This window comes from Centruroides vittatus, unplaced genomic scaffold, assembly GCF_030686945.1.
Source record: "Centruroides vittatus isolate TY-2023 unplaced genomic scaffold, ASM3068694v2 scaffold_752, whole genome shotgun sequence".
Classification (NCBI taxonomy): Eukaryota; Metazoa; Arthropoda; class Arachnida; order Scorpiones; family Buthidae; genus Centruroides; species Centruroides vittatus.
In genome coordinates, this window is record NW_027122716.1 from 1,348,038 (window position 1) to 1,370,230 (window position 22,193).

Genomic DNA, 22,193 nt, shown 5'->3' on the forward strand with positions numbered 1-22,193 from the left:
CCAAGAACTCTCCCGAAATTCCGCTTTCGGGAGAGGTCTTGGAGCATATTGGTCACGTATGATGAAGCCCTACTGTACATTAATTTTATACTTTAATAACTTTTTACCCATTCAGCAATGGAGCCTGAATTTTTGTGCGTCAACATTAAAGTTCTTTTCGATAGATCAAGTTTGGTTTTGCCACTTTTGTTCGCGAACAGTATCACTGGTACTAAAACTTACAACAAAAACAAAAAATACTAATATATTACATAATAACGTTATTTAAATCTACAGTTAGTTATTAGCGAAGGTTGCGGCCGAAGTTATTTAATAATTGGTTAATATAGTAGCCCCTCGTTATATGGGCGTATACTAAACAGATTAGAGGATAGAGATTTCACAGCATGTATATTCTTTCATCGGGAATTGTTTCTGATATAAGCTTTTCAATATAATTACAATTTCGTAAATTAGCAAAGGCCTATTCCAACAATTCAATGCGCATTCCAATTCAACGAATCCCGAGGAAGATCTCCTATGTAGATCGAAAACGTTAGAGACTGTGTTTTTGAGATTGCGAACTGTTAATTATTTATCCTGGAATTGCATTTAAAGGTTCAACGAGTAGTTAACGAATTTATTTGTCAAGATTGTTCCTTACCCCGTTTCCCAACAATTGTCAAGAGACGATTGTTGGGATTAGTCGTTTTGTCTCCCTTTAGAAACTTATTAGGCTAGTTTGAAAAACTTGTAAACTTATAAATTCCCACTGTCGTCCGTCCGTCTTTCCTTAATTTCGAGAAATCTGAAACCAGATATGGAAACCTAAAGAGCAGGAGGACCCGATTAACTATATACGAACTTCCGATACAAACCGGAAGTCATGTTATTTCAATTCAAAACATTTCTTCTGAAGTAGTAAATGAATAACCTGTATGACTGTTGTTAAAGGAAAAGTACGATGTACCCAGGGGCAAGCCACTAGTTTGAGGTGGAGAGGATATATATTAATTAAATTAAATTAAAAATATGATTGTTACAATTGCAGACTGCAATTTTTAATGTCACAATACAAGTAATTGCTGATGTTTCTTTACTTTTACGTACTTGTTAGATCTTTACATTTTAAAAATAAATATCGTCAATACAATTATGTGATATATGAACACAATACCCTCATATAAATTTAATATGCTGTCTGCAGATTAACTTTGTAAACTTGGCCAATTTCCTATTGAAATTTCAAGTTTACTTATATTGTTTTCAGTTTCAACAAAATACATCTGGCAAATAAGCGGAAATGTCGTTGATATTAACTAACATCAATACATTATGTATACGTTGTATTTCAGGCTAAAAGTTTACGGTAATATTAATTACCGAGTTTTCAAGTGAGGTGTGTATGAAAGAACTGTATAGGATTTCTGCTTGGACGTGAAAAATTTCCATACTAACTGATAACTGATAAACACATTTGATGATGATGAGAATACACTGTGTTCTTTTTGTTAAAATTCGGGTTTATAAAAACATTATAACGGAAAAATATTAAGTTACATTCATTTATATTTTACGGTATTATAGTTAGTTCGCAATACATTGTTAAGGTTAATTTTAAACAGAATAAAAAACAAATTGAATATTTTAAAATAAACACAGATAATTTATGAATAGAAATAAAAAATCTTAGGCTTCCTCGGCTTCCTCTTCGTCAAACTCTCCTTCTTCGTCTGCGGTAGCTTCTTGATACTGCTGGTATTCGGAAACTAAATCGTTCATATTTGATTCGGCTTCGGTAAATTCCATCTCGTCCATTCCCTCTCCGGTATACCAATGCAAAAAGGCTTTTCTACGAAACATGGCGGTGAACTGCTCCGAGATGCGTTTGAACAGCTCTTGAATGGCCGTAGTGTTACCTATGAATGTTGCCGACATCTTTAATCCGCGAGGAGGAATGTCGCAAACGGCCGTTTTTACGTTATTCGGTATCCATTCTACAAAGTAGCTGCTATTTTTGTTCTGGACATTTAGCATTTGCTCGTCCACTTCTTTCATGCTCATCCTACCGCGAAAGATGGCTGCCACGGTCAAGTAGCGACCGTGACGAGGATCGCAAGCTGCCATCATGTTTTTGGCATCAAACATTTGTTGCGTCAATTCGGGAACCGTCAGAGCTCGATACTGTTGACTTCCGCGAGAGGTGAGAGGAGCGAAACCGGGCATAAAAAAATGAAGACGAGGGAACGGAACCATGTTCACCGCCAACTTCCGTAAATCTGCATTCAGTTGACCCGGGAATCTCAAGCACGTGGTAACACCGGACATAGTAGCCGACACCAAATGATTCAGGTCACCGTAGGTCGGAGTGGTTAATTTCAGGGTTCTGAAGCAAATGTCGTACAAGGCCTCGTTATCTATGCTGTAGGTTTCATCGGTGTTTTCTACTAACTGATGAACAGACAGGGTGGCGTTGTAAGGCTCCACTACTGTGTCCGATACCTAAAAATATTGTAAGATTAAATGGTACTTTCCGTTAACTGGGCGTCAGTCATATTTACTACTATTTTTAGCCAAATCCAATATGCTTAAACACGTGTTTGTATACATGTTTATAAGGTTTATCTGTAAAAAATGTGAAATTATTCATCGTTTTTTTTAAAACTGGATTGAAAATTGAATGACGCCCACTTAACGGAAAAGTACCGATTAAATTATAATATTAAATCAATTTTATACTTTAATTATTACATTTTTTCCCTGTTTTTGGTTTAATTTTGATGATAAATTTTTGTGAAAGTTATAATTACTCAAAATATTTTTAATATTTATTTATTTTAATGTGTATTTTTAATTTTTAATAATTTTTTTAAAAAATAACTCCAAAAGCTCACATTAACTGAATAACATAGGCTAACTACTTTAACGAAATAAAATAACAAAATAAAACTACAACCCAAAGTAATAAATTTTTTTTGTTCCCTTAAAGCAGTTATATAAGTTCGTTTTTTATACTGCAATTGTTTTTCCACTTAATTTACTAAGTGATGAATTTAAAATTATATATGTGTATTGTATAAAGTGTAAAACTGAAGAAAAGGTGTTAGAATATTTTTATGGTTATTGCCGAAATTGAATTTACATATTAAATAACGAATGCCAGTATTTTGCGAAATTCACGTGGCATTCGTAGTGTTTTTTAAGTTTTAATTGAAAATTTATCGTGAATATTTCTACACCGATTTTAATTACCATCAGTTTCGAAAGAAAATGCTAGAAATGTTCATCTTACTAAGAAAAAAGAGTCGATTAATATAAACAAAATGATTGGATGGAGAAGACGGAAAAGCTTACTTTCGGTGAGGGAACGATGCTGAAGGTATTCATGATTCGATCGGGATATTCCTCTCGAATTTTGGTAATGAGAAGCGTCCCCATTCCGGATCCCGTTCCTCCTCCCAGAGAATGCGTCAACTGAAAACCTTGGATGCAATCGCAGCTTTCGGCTTCTTTTCTCACCACGTCCAAAACCGAATCCACCAACTCGGCGCCTTCCGTGTAATGACCTTTTGCCCAATTGTTGCCGGCACCGCTTTGACCTACACGTTAAACCTTTATTAAGTAATTACCGAAAGAGCTTAGGAAAATAATACTTTTCCATTAATTAAACCCACCAAAAACGAAATTATCCGGTCTGAATAATTGACCGAAAGCACCGGACCGAACGGAATCCATCGTTCCCGGTTCTAAATCCACTAGAATAGCTCGAGGCACGTACTTGCCGCCTGTCAAACAGAAATATCGAAGATAAAAACACCGTACACAATATAAAAAGCTATTTTTCGTCTTTCAGAAGAACAAACCCGTAGCTTCATTGTAGTACACGTTGATCCTTTCCAACTGCAGATCCGAATCTCCGTGGTAAGTTCCGGTGGGATCGATTCCGTGCTCGTCAGAAATCACCTCCCAAAACTACGTAACAATAATCATTTATTTACAATTGCCAAATTTTTTATATTACGGATTAATTTTAATGACGTTCGGTTATGAACGTCATTAATTTCGTTTTACCTTAGCGCCAATCTGATTTCCGCATTGTCCCGCTTGTAAATGGACGATTTCTCTCATTCTGTTGTTTATTTGTAAATTAAACTGCACAGATTTTCCGAATGTTGAAGATTCAATTCGATTTATTTCCGATCTTCCCTAAGTCGAAAACTAATAACGGACGCTTCCTTTACGCATGCGCATAAATCAAACTTTTTTCAATATTTATAAATTTATTTTTTAAGTTCTGATTGAAATCGTCGTGCATCTATTTATTATTTTTAGTAACAAAAATATTTTATTTTTAAAGTATTTAATTGAATGTTTAAGTTTCGAAATCAAAAAAATAGATTATATATAAAGAAAAATTTCGATTACTGCGCATGCGTTCTTAATCTTTCAAAACTAATCGCGCGCTTTTCGTGAGTCCGTTATAAAAGGCGCGAAATTAATCTTTATCTGGGCATGCGTAGAGACAAACTACTTTAAAATATAATTACGTAATTCTTTTATTTAATATTACTTATGTAAAAGAATTAATTACCTAATTATATTTTAAAGTGGTTCTTTTCTATGCATATATAACAGCAAGTAAGTCAGAGTGACGTTAACGGTCTGTCCCGGAAAATTGGGCGCGTGCGTTATTCTGTAGCAGACGACACCGAGATGGCGAAGGACAATCTCAATTCAGAAAAGGTAAACAAACAAAAATTACTACTTCCGGGTAATATATTTGTAAAGAAATGTGCACTTAACCAAGGACGACGCCAGCCAATGGGTAAGGGGGGCAAGATGATGTAAATTGATAGAGGATATGAACTGTATGTAGGTAAAATAGAAACAATTCATAAAGTTTTAATCATTTACTATGTACCGGAAAAGAAATATCTCAAATAAAACATTTTCTTTAACTTACAAGAAGCCTAAGAATATTATTTTAATTAAAACTTAGCATTTAAATAACTTTTTCGAATTTCTAGGGGAGGGCAACTGCCCCTCTGCCCCTCCCCCTGGCGACGCCCTTGCACTTAACCACTTTTATAAAAAATCTACCATATTTTAAAATTTAAGTGAGTTTTGTGAATTTTTTGTGGTTTTATTAACCCCTTTTTTCCTACTTTTTTTAAATTTTGTAATTAAACATAATTAATTATATTAAAAATAATAAAAATGAAAAAAACGAAAGAAATGTGTTAATTTTGAAGAAAAAGCTTCCAAGTACAATTTCCTTTTTCTTGCCTTAGCGCGAAACTTGACACCGATGAGTCATTGTTTACACAGCTGGATGACCTTGAGAACAGCTGGTGTCGTGTTTCGCGGGACATTCTCATGAAACTCTCGGGTGGAGAAGAGTAAAAAGTAGGGTGAATACTAGATGGAGGGATATTTCAAATTTTTTTTTTTTAATTACGATTTTAATTGAAATTTCCGACCCCCCGACTTAATTACACGTAATTATAAAAAAATCTATTAATTAAAAAAATTAAAAAACTATTGGATGTTGTTTTTTACATCAGAAAATAGCTTTAAATAACTTTACCGAAGTAAAATCGGCGCGCTAGAACTTTAGAAGGATGAATAAAGTTCCATAAAAAAATTCCATAAAAAACAATTAAGCGTTAATTGCACATCATTGCGGGTATTGCGGGTACCCCCTTCGTACCCGCAATCGAACTCAGTTCGATCGGTTTACATAGCGTTACACAGAAAATGGGTTTTTAGACCCTCGGAGAAAAAAAATTTTTTTTGATTTTTCGGATTTTTCGGAAAAAAAATTATTCAAAAATAAATATTCACGTAAATATTACTCCGATCAATCGATATCTAAACGGTCGATCAATCAAATTAATTCAACAAGGCTTAACAAATCTCAAAATGCTTTTGGTAAAACATTTTAAGATTTGTTAATTCTTATTTTAAATTAGTTAAACACAGACAGCATCTTCATTGTACATGTCGACTAATTAACATCCTCATGTTAGATTTTTTTAAACTCTCTGCCCTGTGGACATTAGAGAGCCTGTTTTAGCGAGCTCATCATGGGTTCGGCCAGGCCCACAATGGGGCAGCTGGGTGATGAGGGAGTGGGGCCGACATATCTGGTCGGACCATCCCCCCAAAAATTCCTGGGGATTTTTCGACCCGTCCAGATTGGATTCCGGGTCCTCCAGAGCGGTAGGCAAAATTTCTGCATTTGGACGTCGTAAAGGAGATTGGAGCTGCAAAATTGTGCGATAAACTGAAGAACAGGAAGATTAACTAAATAGACTCTAACACACATGCGAGATTTACAAAAAGAACTGAGGGTAATATTTGAATTATACGATACCAATACAGTAGAGCGTCGATAAGTGGAACGTCGGTAAGTGGAATGGCCGGAAAGTGGAACGATTTTCAGTCGGACTGTGTCGTGCTGAATCGAATGTTTTTGATACTAAATTTACTTCTAAAGTATAATTTTCATGTTTTTTATATTCTTTAATATATTTATTTTGTTTGTACAAAATGCAGAAATAATTTTTAACGATACGATAGCCTCGATGATTATTATAAAAATTTTCGTTAGGCTTAAAATCGACGAAAATTCAACACGAAGCGACACGCAACGGAGAAAAATTCAACAGGAAGCGATACGCAACGGAGAAAAATTTGAACATCGGACAGGTTAATGTATTTTTTCGTACAAAGTCGGAAACTGGAACAAATCATTAACTGGAAGGACCCCACTCCCCAATTGGTTCCACTTATCGACGCTCTACTGTACTTCCCTTTTTTATATATACGTAACAGTAGGGAAAGTAAAAAGCGCATTCGAAAAATATTCTTGGAAAGGAAAATTTCGAGGATATTTTTCAATATGATATATTTTGATCTGATATATACCACATGAGATCAAAAGATCTTGAGATTTTTAGTAAGATATAACTCGACATGCACGTAACATAGAAACAACCTGGTTGGAAAATCAGATAAAGCATCGAAAACTACTACTAGTTGATTCTTGACTAGAATGCCGGATAAATATATTTTTATCATCGTCGTGTTCCGCTTCTAATAAAAAAGTTTAATCGAGATTGGCTAAGTAGAAATTGAGAAAAGTGATATCGAAGATTTACCCAGAAGCGAGAGATGTACGGATGAAACATTTTATAGAATCTATGGCTTGGGCTTCACTGCCTATGATAAATAAAAAAATCTAACCAAATGTTTTCTTTACAGTTTTTATGTTATTTTTTACCTTTACCATCTTTTTTCCAACGTTCGAAAGAAAAACAAACTTTCTTCCCCCTCGCAATATGGCGGTTTGCTCTACGGTGAAGCCATTTCCGACTTCAAGTGCTCCGCTAGTAGCAAGAAAGCATTGCTGCTCCAGTTAGATATTATAGCTCCATGGGCGACAGAAGTTGCTGAAGACGGCACTGAACGGTAACCATAGGTAAGGATTGGGTCACTGACAACCTTTCCTTTTTCTCTGTTAAACATTGCATTTAATGGTTTCCAGATGTGGAGAACAATGTACTGTTCGGTGAGAACACAATGTGTGACGTTCGTAGAAAAGCTTTCCTAAAAATATTTCCAAGCCTTTCTCACACAAGGGAAAATAGGTTGGGGGCGTTGAGTATAAGTTTATGAAACCAAGGGGGCTCGAAAAAGTTTGGGAATCACTGACTTGTACACTTGTAAATATATATCAATATATATGCCTATATGATATTCAGTATACACAAATTTCTCTTTTTTAATTATTATACGATTTTGAAATATTAAAGAAACGAAAGTTAGCTTGGTAGTAGCTTCTAAATAAGGGGATAATGCTATTAAATTTGAGGATTAAAGTTAAGAGGATGATGAGATAGATGGGGTCACTTGTCATATTTCGAGATAAATCGGCTTATTGACGATTTTACTCGTTAGTAGTATTTACATTTTTTTTTTTTTTTTTTAAATAAAGCTCGTCTGTATCCTCAAAATTAATCGCTTTGCCATTTTATAATAATATAAAAAGCTTTTTATGATAAAATCTTATAATAGATGGCACCACATACAATTTTAATTAAGCATTATAATTAAAAATATAAAAGTTACTTTTTACTTTTTAACACGTTGCTGAATTTTTTTTTTATTTTGCAATGTCTAATTTTTTTGGCTGAGATAAGCTAATTTTTGTGGCATTGTATAAAACCTGTCAAGAATAAAAAATTCCAGGTATACCAGGAGATTTAACATCAAAAAATAATGCTAATTGAGACGAAGCGTGCTCGGTGTCCAGTAGACGAACTACTTCATCGTGACGTAGGGTGCCGCGTAACTCCGCGCGAACGGTATCTGTCTAAAACCACCTGCGGAACGAGTTCCTATACTCTGGCTGTAGTGCGCACAGTCGGACGGCAAAAACGGCTGCTTGTCAGTAGTTTACGGTGGAAAGCAACATGGCGTCCTCCATGGCTCAGATAGTTTCGTTTTTGTGTCCATTATGTGGTTTTATGAATGAAAATTTAGAAGTTGTGAAAGTGTACGTTAGTGCACAATGGTGATATGTTATCACGAATTTTTTTCAAATGGTAGTCCGCATTCTAATTTTTTCGTGGCTATGTTTAATGCTTTGTTGGCAAGACAATTCATTTGATGGGTAAATTTTACAATTTGTAAGTCTTTCTTCTAAGTTGTGTGTCTAAAACGCATATTTTAGAATCGTAGATTCTAAAATATGCGTTTTAGACACACAACTTCCATCACGATAGACACCATAGACACACAACTTTCCATCACGATATTATCTGTATTATGGATGCCGTCATCTTTTTTCTTTCTTTCTTTTACCGTCGTTCCCAAATGCCTTCAAACAGCAGCGCACACCCGTGTTTGCAAAAAACACGGAGCGACCGCTATTAACGAACGCACCTGTATTCGACTGGGACATAGGCTTTCGGTACGTTTGATTCTATCTGTCCTGCATGTTATACTTTGGTAATAGGTATATTTGTATCACTCTAATAACCTTTAATTACCAAGTAACAAACAATATGATATTATTCATATTCCGCAAGTGTGATGTCATTTCATATTCTATATAAGAGCACATATTTTATGCTTTTGATAAAGACGGTTTAGCTTTTTTAAAACTTTAAAATTAAACCCAAAACACTAAAACTTGTGCTCTCCGTTGTTTTAAAGCCCGAAACTGAGGGCCGGGTGGCCAAGCGGTCAAGGTGGCAGCCTACCGCTCTGGGGGACCCGAAATCGAATCAGGACGGGTCAAATAATCCCCAGGAATTTTTCGAGGGGGTTTGTTCGGATATGTTAGGCCCCGTCCCTCACCTCCCGGCCGCTCATTGTGGGCCTAGCCGAACCCATAATGGGCTTGCAAAAAGAGGCTCTCTTAGTGCCCACAGGGCGAAGTTAAAAAAAGTCCGAAGCTGGGTAACCCGATGCGTAAGCAAACTTTGGTAAAATTGTAAAATTTAAATGTGGATTAAATTTGGATGTGTAAAATTTGTGAATTGTCTAATTGTCTGTTGGTGAAATAGGATTAAAATTTTTCTAGAAAATGACTTGAGACTTGTAACTTGAAACAAAACTGTCATTGACTAATATAAAAATATAACATATAAACTAATTTAAACTAGCATTATTTATTGTGATATTGTCACAATGCCGGGCTGCAATTTTTAATCACATTTTTAAATATATATGCTCCCCACCTCAAATTATTAGTAGCTTACTCCTGTACATCATACTTTGGCAAGACTCCATTGCTAAGGGAAGTCGTTAACTCCTTTCAAGAGAAAAGTTTTAAATTGAAATAACGTAACTTCTGGTTTGTATCGGAAGTTCATATATAGTTAATCGAGACCTCCTGCTCCTAACCTTTCTATACCTGGTCTCGGATTTCATCTAACTCCGTTCTAGAGATTAAGTAAGGACAGACACACATCCAACAGTTGGAATTTATTGGTCTACAATTTTTTAAAATTGCAGCCCAATTTTCTTTCATATTTGATTTTCAAATGCCATTGCAACTATAGCTATTTTACTTGGCAATCAAGTTTATATATTTTTATAATTTAAAAAAAAAATTATATATAGGCCTATAAAAAAGAAAAATTTCTAATGTGAAAATAAAATCATTAGATACGATTTCTTTAATTTATTCAAATTTTACATACAATAACAAACTTTTACAAATATTTACAATTTTTCTAAAATGAGCAAATCTTTTTAACGTTTGCATTACACTTTACATTTTGAAATTCAAAATTCACACGTTCAAATTCTGCTTAAGCATTCATACACACAAAGTAATAACAGTTTAGAAAAATAATTTGTAGAAAACAGTAAATATAATATATAAATGGATTTAACATAGAAATATTTCAATGAAATGATATGGAGATGAAAGAGATGGCACCTTAAGATATATATATTTATATAAATATATACAGTAAAAACTCACATTACGATTTACACGTTATTCAGTATCAGATATTTCCTCCACCAGATCTCAAAATAGACTTTTTTAAATAAGTAATATAATGATTATTTATTGCTTTGTTAAGCTCTAAAATATCTTTATTTCAAATGTACAATTTCATTTAAATAATGAGGGCTAATTTCGAAATAATAGTAATTAGAAATTAGTGTTAAATAACTAAAATCTCATTTAATTTAAGTTATATCCATGATAATAATAATAATGAAGTTCTAGCAATAATCGCAATGCTACATTTAAGCTATTTTTTTTTTTAACATGTCTATAATTTTATGTTTAAATAAATTCTAAACAATTAAGAATATCTAACTATGAAAAAAACAGAACACAAAATTGATAAAAAATATGGCATCAAATCATGCCACAACCAATTCTTTCATGACCAGAAAGTGAAATATGGTTCATTTATTTGACTTGATAATGTATTTTGGCATACAACATACCAATTATTTGATCCAGTTTTATAAGTTGAAAACACAGATGTCACATTTAGAAGTAATTATAAATTAAAACTGATTTTGAATTCATATTTAGAATACATCAGTTAGTATCATCTGATCTATTTTCATTAATGAATTGTATCCTCAGTCATTGTCTGAAGACAGTTTTAATTGCTTATAAACTTTGAAATATACCGTATTTTACGGACTATAAGACGCACTTGAATTTTGGAGGCAATTTTTCCAAGAAAAAAGTGCGTCTTATAGTCCGTAAAATACGGTAGTTTAGTTGCTAAATTTATGGTTTGTTTTAAAATATAACAACATATTTGATTACTTGGTAGCACTTATCTATTAATTCAATTGATACGCAATAAATAATATAATTCTAAAATTATAAAAAGAATATGACGATTATGTATTTAGGATCCTAAATTACTATAGTTTAAATATAACTTTTAAATAAGTCTTAAAAAACAAAAATTTTATTCAAAAAACATTTTTGAAAAGAGCATTTTATATAATAACAACATTATATAAATATACAAAATTTTTCCGTTCGTTTTATGCCTCTTAATGGTTTATTCATAAATGACAATAATGAATTTGCTTAATATTTTATATACATTATGCAATTAAATTGTAATATGAATATTTAATAATTTAATAATGATTTTTAAATGTATTTTACATTTGTTATGTGATATAAATCCAAATTTGAATTTATAATTCTTCAATTTCTTTGCATGATTCTTAGCATCATTAACTTCCTATATGTTAATTCTATTTGTAAAATCATTGTATTTTCATTTAGGTATTGTAACATAAAGTTTAAAATTATGTGTAGGAGAGTTAGGAAGGTTTTTTAAGAACTGAAAAATTAAATAATCATCTACAATGCATTTAAAATATATTTAAAAATTTTTTTGTAACCAATCTCAATATTGTCATTAAAATGGAATGTCAATACATTAATAATTGTTATGATTATGCTGAAGGATAAGATTTTAATTACATTTCTAATAAAATTCATTCATATAAAGACGACACATCTTTGATATAACAATGCTTTCTTGGAAGGAAATTAATTACAATATAAGAAAAAGTATTTTTTTTCTTAGACTAATTGATTATCAATTATGTAATGAGTTACGGAACATTAAAATGCTGTTATAGATTTTCAAGGCTGGTCCCAACTTTATATCCAAAAGTTTCACAATGTCTGTCTGATTTAAGAGTAGAAATGCTTCTCCATCAATTTGCTAATAATAAAAATTATTGAAATTAATTTATTTTTATATACATTTTTAATTAATTTTTGCAAGCTTCAATAAAGCTTAAATATGTAAATATGTAAAATGTATAAACTTTCATTTTAAAAACAATTAAATCTAAAAAAAAATTTTTTTTGTAAAATAATAAAATGTTAATACAAAACTTTTTATGAAGGAACCTTTTATGATTATTAAAATTAGATATTAAATAAAACTGTTTTAACAAAAATATTGAAATACTCTTGATTAGGAAGGGTATTCTTTTGTTTAAATATTAATTTAAATCAAGCAGAATATATAAAATTTACTCAAAAAATAAAACAAAAGTATTGATAAAATTCTCTCTCTTCTCACGTACAATCGATAAATTAATTAATTTCAGTTTCAAACAAAAAACTTTTTCCAGTAAACTCAATGAACCAGTCACTAATTCATGTCTAATCTTAAAAATGTAGAATGCAAAGTTGCTAATCCTAGATTTAATATAGTTGTAAAATTTGTGAATTGTCTAATTGTCTGTTGGTGAAATAGGATTAAAATTTTTCTAGAAAATGACTTGAGACTTGTAACTTGAAACAAGACTGTCATTGACTAATATAAAAATATAACATTTGTTTAGTGTTTGGTAAATTCCTTAACAGTTGTAATTTTTGTATGTCAGTTTTATTGCATATTGGGTATTAAAATTTTAATAGAATATAATTGTTAAACATACCTCTTCACTAAAAATCCTTGATTTATCTTCACAACCGGGAAGAGTAGCAACAAAATCTGCTACCTGACCAATAGACCATTTAGATACCATATGACCTGCTATGTGACAAACACCAGGTAAAAGTTTGGAATGTTGTTCCCAACACAAAGGTAATTCACTAGAAGGTCTGAATAAGGATTCTTCTTGAGTTATTGGTTGATTGTCTTGAATAGTTTCATGAGAAGATTTTGATTCGTCATCATCTATAAAAAATTTCAAAAACTCCTTATGAGTAAAATTTTATTTAAATCAATGATAAAGTAATTTGTTCATTAAATAATGATTATATATTATATTGTAAAAATAGCTATATAATATATGTATTGTAAAAATAGCAATATTCAAATAATAATTGGATGTAAATTTGTACATAAAAATATCAAATATTCTTCATGTAATAAAACGATGAGTTTTAAAATTCAACAATAATTATTTTTACTACAGTAATCAGTCAAAATATTATTGGTTATAAAATCCTGAAGATCTTTCATTTTTATATTATGTAAAATTATATCAAAATATATTAACTAGAAAAATGTATGTAATATATATATATATATATAGCATACATTTCTAGTTATCTTTTTTTTTATTATGGATAACTTAAATGAAAATTGTAAACTATGCAAATACAGTAAACCTCAATAATTCAAAGTACCACATAATTTGAAGTTAAATCTTGTCCCTAGCCAAAAGAATGGGATTTTTGCATATATTTTAGTTTGGATAATTTGAAATAAGCATACAATGAAATTCAAAATCATTATCTGGACTGGTGACCGATGAAAACATAAACATGTAATATCATTTAATTTGTAATATCCGATCATAAGAAAAAGTTTCCATGCTCAAGTGGCATTTTCAATTTTGATTTTACCAATTATACTGATTTATTGGACATCCATTCAAGTCATTTGGACTTCCTACGGAGTTGCTAAAGAAGAGAGAATTTTACAAAAGATTTTTTTTTTTATGTTTTGGAAGAAATCTGTTTGGGATTTAATTGTTTTGGATCATTTTTGCAAAAATCTATTGTTCCAATAATTCCAAAGTTGATTAAATAGACATGTTTATTCACAATAGAATGCCTACTTATAGCTTTAGCTGTTAATAGAACTTGTTTTCATCAGATCACTATTTTCATTCGAACTCAAGACAGTGAATTTTTCATAGAACTAGCCATTGGTCCTCTAGACCAGTGTTTTTCAACCACCAGCTTGCAGAAAAACATTTGACCATACTGATGCTTGAGAAGTTGATTACGGATGATATTTAAATAATAATGTAGAATTAATTAAGAGATAGAGAAATAGCCCTAGATAAGCATGTATATGCCTAATGAATAAGCATAATTCATAGTTGCATATAATTATTGTTCATGTAAAATTACCTATAATTTTACTGGTCAATGATGGGAAAAAAGTCAAAAACACTGCTCGAGACGAAATTCATCGATAATTCTTATTGAAGTACTTAAGCAATCTCGAATGTGATAAATAAGGTAAGTCACGATAAGGTAAGTTGCATCATTAATTCTCTTTAAAATTTAATTTTAATTTATTATGATTAGTGCATAAATACATGATTTTCAAAGTTCTGTATAAATTCTATACAATACATTTTCATTAAGTATGTACAGACCAATTGTAATTTAAGCTATTTCAGAAAAACTGTCAAAGTAATAATAATAACACATTTGTAACCAAATGGGTGAAATTATGTAAGATAATGTTATATTTTTATTTTAGAATTACAAAAACATTTGATTTGAGAAAGTTCAGATAATTCAAAGTTGTGTTACTTTTTGGTCCCTTGAGTTTCAATGTTTTACTGTATTTGTTTTTTACTTATTACTAATCAAGACACTATAAAATTAATGCATGTTTTCAGGAGAAATAAATTCTCTTAGAGTAGTTTGATGTGTCTAAATACACTACATCATCATAAAGAATTAAATGAAATTTTAGAGAAATATTAATTCTCAATATCAATATTGTAAAAATTGCTGTAACAATTTACAATTTTGTTTATATACTTAAATGTATATTATGTATTAATATATATTGAAATTAAATTTAGTACAAAATATTACATTCAAATTAATATAAAAAAATATTATTATTTTTTTATATTAATATATAATAACTTTAAGTTATATTATATTTCTACATATATATTTTTTAAATTATATTTTATATTAATATTATATTCAAGTGAAGACAAATATACATTTCACAACAATACAAAATTATTCTCATATAATTCATATAGATGCATTCAAAATTTTGAAGAGAGTTAAAATTTCATTTTTTTTATAAATTTTCATAAAATAAAGTTAAGAAAGAATTCAACTATTTTTTAAAACTGTAGTGTATAAATTTTTAACAGAAATTTCTCAGTATATCCATGGCCAATTAAATAATCAAGCCTTGAATTCTAAACTGTGACATTGTGAAAAATGTCTTTTGATGTTAAAAGCATGTTAATACTTACTGAAGAAAGATTGTATAGTATTATTCTGTTTGTGTTTTTATGAAATATAGTGGTGCCTAGTAACCCCTTTGAACTTAATCCATTCCAAGAGGCTGTTTGAATTCCAAAGCAATTTTTTCCTTTAGAAATAATGGAAATTGAATTAATCCATTCCTGGACCCTAAACAGTATCCATTTCAATAAACTTAAATTATGTGTATTTGCTGTTTTAAGGTAAAAATAACACAATTAAATGCCCTAATAATAAATTCAAACATGAAAACAACAAATAAAATATGTAAATAATGTATAATAAAATAAAACTTGTATTTACTGGTTGCACACCATGGACTTAGGCATTTTAAACAAGACTGCCAGATCCACCACATGTACTGCTTTCATGCTTTGTGATAAGTTTCTTTTCATCTTAGTCTTTTACAAGCCTTCCTTCCTTTTACTAGTTAGATTTCATTACTTCCATACACTTCTGGGATGTCATGATTAATAAGTAAAGGTTATATTGGGTTGAACAAAAAGTTTTTGTGTATTTTTGACAGTTGTTTTACTTAACATAGATGTATGATAAAATTCACAACTTCTATAATTAAATCACATTATTGCTAATTTGAGATTACATTCTTTGTTCAGAAACTTATTTTACACTTTGAATTGCACAGAATGAAAAATGCACTCTAACAGTTCAAACATTAAAATATCATTAGAACTCCATAGCAAATTTTTGTCAAAATTGGTGTTTGAACTCTGAAGCATTTGAACTATGAAGTACCACTGTAGTTTATTCAATTTTCAGTTATGTTAGAATAAATAAAACAGTATATTACTAAAAATTGTAATAATTATACTAATTTCTTTAACATAAGGATTTTGGCATTTGGAACATTTTCCATCTATTTCTGCAATAGGATTATTATAAAGTTAACACAAATATAAGGTTTAGCAACATTCCACATCTCAACAATGTCACTGTGCAACTCTCCCACACTAGATTAAACAGTGTTATCCACAACTCTGGTATATTTTCTAAAGTTGTAAATCACATGGCTTCTGATAAAACACCCCATAGCAGCACTGCATTGCTATATGTTTATTATTTGTTTATTGACTGCTTAATTTATTATTATTATTATTTATGTATTTTATTTTAATCCAATTTTATTCTTGATATTTTTCTTTTACACATCATTGTATAATTTTGTAAATTGTACATGTGCAATTTAAATTTTCTATGCAGGACATGCAAGACAAGCAATTTGAAAAAATGTTGGTTGATGTTCAGGTTCTTTTTCTTGAATTTGAAATGTTTTGTTCAATATGAATGATTCTGCCTGAAGAGGACAGTAATTTATTTTACAAGTATCTTTGTCGATATATAAATTTTATATAAAGCCGACAGACGTTATACATGCCAAATATTAATAGCAAAAGATAGCTATTTAAAACTTTATGTTTCTTGAATATCTGTATTATCAGAATATGTGTAACTAGAGATTACAGCTATTTTATTTGCATGTAGTTGTAGTAATGTCTTTCATTTTGTGTTCCAATTCTAAAATTTGTTGAACTGACTATTATGCCAATTTTCAAATAATAACCATGACTACTATTGCTATTTTAAATTGCATATTTTCTTTGTGGTTAGTATGTGAGGGCAGTTATTTCTCACAGCACTGATAATAGCAGGCATTAAATGGATAACAAAGTATTTAGATATATTAAAAATCAAACTTTTCATAAATAACGTTGCCATTTCAAGTATAGTTTGTATCTTTATTTATAATGACTCTATAAACCAGTAAAAAAAAAAAAAATACAGTACATATACTTTGTAGTTGTTACTTTATATTCTACATTTTACATATTTCATTTTCTAAAATTTATTTCTTAAATATTGTAAACTTTGATTCCCTAATTTTACAAAATTTTCATAAATCTGAAGTGTATCAGAAAGTTCAGTATCATGAAATTCAGAAATTTTCAAATATATTTGACCATGGCTACTACTTGAGGATTCAAGGGCAATTATTATTTGAATAAAACTGGTAATTGTCACCAGAAAACAGATATAGACCAAATCTTAATTTCAAAATATCTGTTTGAGGCTAATACATATTTTGCTTGATAACTAGGATGATAATAGGAATTATTTGAAGTAAAGCAAAAAAACCTCTTCACTGAGACCAAGTATGTAATTCTGAGTGTTTTCACAAATGGTTATATAAATGAAAATTATCCATCAACAGAATTAAATTATTTACTATTAAAATTTATATTAGTCCTTTCTTGGTATATTTGATAACCTGCCATCTGATTATGCTGATTATTTTAAAAATTCTGATGTATCTTCCCACTTTAAAATTTTATAATTCTACTATGATGGAATCTCTAATGCAGCATAATTATTTTTGTGAAATATCTTAACAGTCAAGCCAAAATTTTGGCATTCTAGATATCTTGGATAAACAGCTTTAAACTTCAACTAGGAAGCAAATTTTACCAAATTTGTTTTCTCTAAATTGAAAAGTATTATTATTGAAAATTGAGCTGATATCACATATACCAGATAGTTGTTTATTATATATATTTTTTTGAGTCAAACAATCTGCCAGATATCTATTGGGCTATATTAAGGCTAATAACTAACTGGATAGAAATCAATTTGGCTAGTGATAGGTAGTTAAGCTATCATTTCTTGATAAATTAGAATAATTTAATAAATTGATATCAGTTTAATAAATTACTAGAATTCATGCATCACAAGACTGCAACCACTATCAAAAATTTAGAAGGAGCTTGTATTTCATAAGGGGAAACTGCAGCAACCCTCAGTTCATAGGAACAAAATTGCTTTATTGACCCACTCTACCACTCATTTTATTTTGTCAATCTAATTCCTTAATACTATTAATTAAACAAAGTGTTAATTAAAATTTATTTTTGTGCTATAATTGACAATTTCAAAAGTAATTTATCATTTAATAATTTTAATCTGTAATTAAAATTATTAGATCATTGAATTTTATAGTCAATTTTTCTGAAATAAAATATACAAAATACTAACCTATATATTTTATTTCTTTATTTTCCTCTGACGAACATATATTATATCTGCAAAGAAACATACAAATATGACATGTTTATATATAACTTTTGTGTAAAGATAATTAATATAGTCTTAAAGTATTTTATGTAAGATACATAATATTTAGTAAACTTTATATTAATTAGTTCTGGTAAAATTTTATACGTGAAAAATTATAATAAAAACCTTTATACTTTAATATTAATCTTAAAAAATTAGATTATAACAGCATGTCTGATTATATGAATAACTAAGTGTAAAGAAGTTTGAATTTAAATATTACTATAAGAAAAAGATATAAATATATAAACCTCATAGAAAAATAATGTATTCAATAGAAAACATGTCATGAAAGATGATATCGTAAAATGTAAAACAAAAAAATTGGTGAAGTAATATACAGTAGAGCGTCGATAAGTGGAACCAATTGGGGACTGGGGTCCTTCCAGTTAATGATTTGTTCCAGTTTCCGACTTTGTACGAAAAAATACATTAACCTGTCCGATGTTCAAATTTTTCTCCGTTGCGTGTCGCTTCGTGTTGAATTTTCGTCGATTTTAAGCCTAACGAAAATTTTTATAATAATAATCGAGGCTATCGTATCGTTAAAAATTATTTCTGCATTTTGTACAAACAAAATAAATATATTAAAGAATATAAAAAACATGAAAATTATACTTTAGAAGTAAATTTAGTATCAAAAACATTCGATTCAGCACGACACAGTCCAACTGAAAATCGTTCCACTTTCCGGCCATTCCACTTACCGACGTTCCACTTATCGACGCTCTACTGTATAAATAATCTGTTGTATATTTGTAATATATATATATATATATATATATAACATACACACACTAGCTGATCTACCCAGTAATGCTTGGGTTATGTGATTGCTAGTTGGCTCTGAATTCTCTGTATCAGTCCCTTTGTTGGGTAAAAACCAAATAAAAAATTAAATAATACTTAAGAATAGTATGAATTAGTAAATTCACTAAAACATTGAACAGGTTTGAAAAGTACACTTGATTTTGTTAGTTGTGACTGTCATTGAAATTAAAAAAACAATGAAATTCATTATGTAATTCTATCCTCTCTCACAGAAACCTTTGCAAATATTCCTGTAAAATTAAATAAAAGGGTTAAAAATTCTCTCTCAAATGATGAAGTAATTTTCAGAACTATCTGTAACAATAATTTACAGTAATATATTTCAAGAGGCAATAATTATATTTCAAAGAAACATTGAAAATAATAAAAATTTTAAAATATGCAAGCATCATCAGGTTTTGCATCAGAAGTGATAAAGTGCCAGTACTTGGGTGAAAGAACAGTATTCAATTAAATGGTAACAACTCTGATTAGCCAGTTGCACATTATTTAAATCATATGTTCTTAAATTTATATGAATAATAATTTAATTGTTTTATTAATTTACAACTTCCAAACTAAGAATAACTGAATGCAAAGTTAAATGTGTTGCTGTATTTTTGATCTATAGGTAATGATGTTACAGACTGATCAAATAAGCAAAATTTCTTTTCAAATATACTCATATTGAAAGAAATTTGTGGACTTTTGTAAATTTTTCTAAAAACAGGAACAGGCTCCTTTTTCATGTTATGATTAATGAACATATTCATAAGAAATTAAACATCTGTAAGCCTGATAGATAAAAGTCATATTAAAGCCAAATAATTGCCTGATCTAACCTGACAATTGTTTGGGCTTTGATAAATTTCTTGAAGAAAAGTTAGGAGAAATAATGATGAAATTTAATGATACTGCAAATCCCAACACAAATATGTTTGCAAATAACTCACCAGAAACAAAGCTTGTAAACAAAACAGAAATTATGTAGATGAAAAAACACATTTAAAATATCATAATTAAAAAAATTCAATATTATCAATATGTCAACACTGAAAACAAGACTTACTTGAATTATGAACAAATTTAAAACCTAGTATTATTTCTAATCTATATGATGATAATAAATAATACTGTTGTCAAATGAAATAATGCTCATATATTGCAATGGGTTTTCTTCTTGAAATGATTATTATAACAGCATTAAAATGGTACTATTAAAATGAAGTAAAATCTATTCTTATGTAATACTCTTATTGAACCAATGTGAAAGAATGAAACTTATTCACTAGAGACTACTTATAGCTCAATGAATTAATTAAACAAATCTAATAGAATGCAAACTCATCACATGGACCATAGTCTAATTTTAATCATGGAATTGAATACATAAAATGTGAAATACTATCATATGAATCTAATGAAAATTTTCAATTTTACAACTTTTAAATCTAATTCAAAGTGCAATTAATTGTATAAAACATGAATAATGAAAAATATATTCATATTTTCATTACATGTCCAAAATGAATAGACATGGATTTGTAGAAATAACCAACAATAACCTTGTAATTTATATTTATTATGATAGAATGTAGACAAGAAATTATGTATGCTTTTATTGAACTTTAAAAAGGTAAAAAAAAAAGTTTCAAATTTTGCAATTAAGAATTACTATTAATATTAAAAAGTTTTTATAAAGATGAGAGATTTTAATTTCAATTTATTAAATTTATAGCAATTTTCAGAAAAATATCACTTTTATGTAATTGAAATTTATGGAATATATATAGTTTAGTTACATGAAAAACTCCTCAGAGATTGTTAATAGATATTTAATAGATTGTTTTAAGAACACACTGTGTCAAATTAGTCTATATTGTTAATACTAAAATATCCTTGTTAAATAATAACAGATGTAGTGTGATGAAATACCATTTCCATCCATTATCTTCAATTAAAAACTAAACTTTCCACAAAAATTTAAATTAAATAAAAAATCAAAATTAATAATCAATATTAATTCTGGAAATTTATAAATATTAATCATACTTCAAAACATCTGTAGAATTATTCCGAGGCATTATTTTTGCTATTGTTCCACTATACCTCCATTCATATTGTCTCTTTGCAATGTCTATTACTGATGCCTTTGATGGACCAAGCCTATCTTGAAGTGCCGTTTCTTTGTTCATATTAAGTTGTGAGTAAGGACATCCAAATGAACTGAAAATATAAAATACATGTATAAAGAATACATGTCTATACTGTACATATATATAAATGTAAAAAAATGCTATACAGTCGACTCCGCGTAAGTCGACACCCGGATAACTCGTCATTCGTCGGTTATGTAGTCAATTTTTTGTGGTCCTGGCCAACTTACATAGGCAATAATGTTATTAATGTTAAAAAACTCGGTTTACTCAACATTGTTTAACTCGTAACCACTGGATACATCAACATGCTTTTTCTGTTTCACACTTTTTAGAATACTGATAAGTCGACTCCCCCCTGAAAAATGAGTTCACACCACACAGCTTAGTGTACGGTGTGAACTCATTTTTTCAGGAGGGGAGTCGACTTATCAGACGTCAAAAAAGTGTGAAACAGAAAAAGTATGTTGATTTATCCAGTGGTGACGAGTTAAACGATATCGAGTAAACCGAATTTTTTAACATTAATAACATTATTGCCTATGTAAGTCGGCCGAGACCACAGAAAACTGACTAATTAACCTACGGTGACGAGTTATCCGGGTGTCGAC

General features: G+C 29.6%; 2 protein-coding genes across 2 annotated transcripts in view; both read right to left on the bottom strand.

The window, feature by feature from the left end:
* Nucleotides 1-1,519: 1,519 nt before the first annotated feature.
* LOC136989722 (tubulin beta-4B chain) lies at nucleotides 1,520-4,163 on the bottom strand. Its single transcript, XM_067287965.1, has 5 exons — nucleotides 4,051-4,163; nucleotides 3,843-3,951; nucleotides 3,654-3,764; nucleotides 3,334-3,578; nucleotides 1,520-2,481 (listed from the first exon to the last, which is right to left on the bottom strand). Exons 1-5 carry the CDS (start codon nucleotides 4,105-4,107, stop codon nucleotides 1,669-1,671), a joined length of 1,335 nt encoding a protein of 444 aa, XP_067144066.1. The 5' UTR covers nucleotides 4,108-4,163; the 3' UTR covers nucleotides 1,520-1,668.
* Nucleotides 4,164-11,520: 7,357 nt separating this feature from the next.
* Nucleotides 11,521-22,193, bottom strand: part of LOC136989663 (lethal(3)malignant brain tumor-like protein 4) — a 53,490-nt gene continuing 42,817 nt past the window's right edge. Inside the window, exons 14-17 of the mRNA XM_067287886.1 lie at nucleotides 21,479-21,652; nucleotides 18,536-18,582; nucleotides 12,946-13,187; nucleotides 11,521-12,218 (exon numbers count right to left, since the gene is read on the bottom strand). Of these exons, the coding sequence (XP_067143987.1) occupies nucleotides 12,090-12,218; nucleotides 12,946-13,187; nucleotides 18,536-18,582; nucleotides 21,479-21,652 (592 nt within the window). The 3' untranslated portion in view covers nucleotides 11,521-12,089. The remainder of the gene's footprint in view (nucleotides 12,219-12,945; nucleotides 13,188-18,535; nucleotides 18,583-21,478; nucleotides 21,653-22,193) is intronic.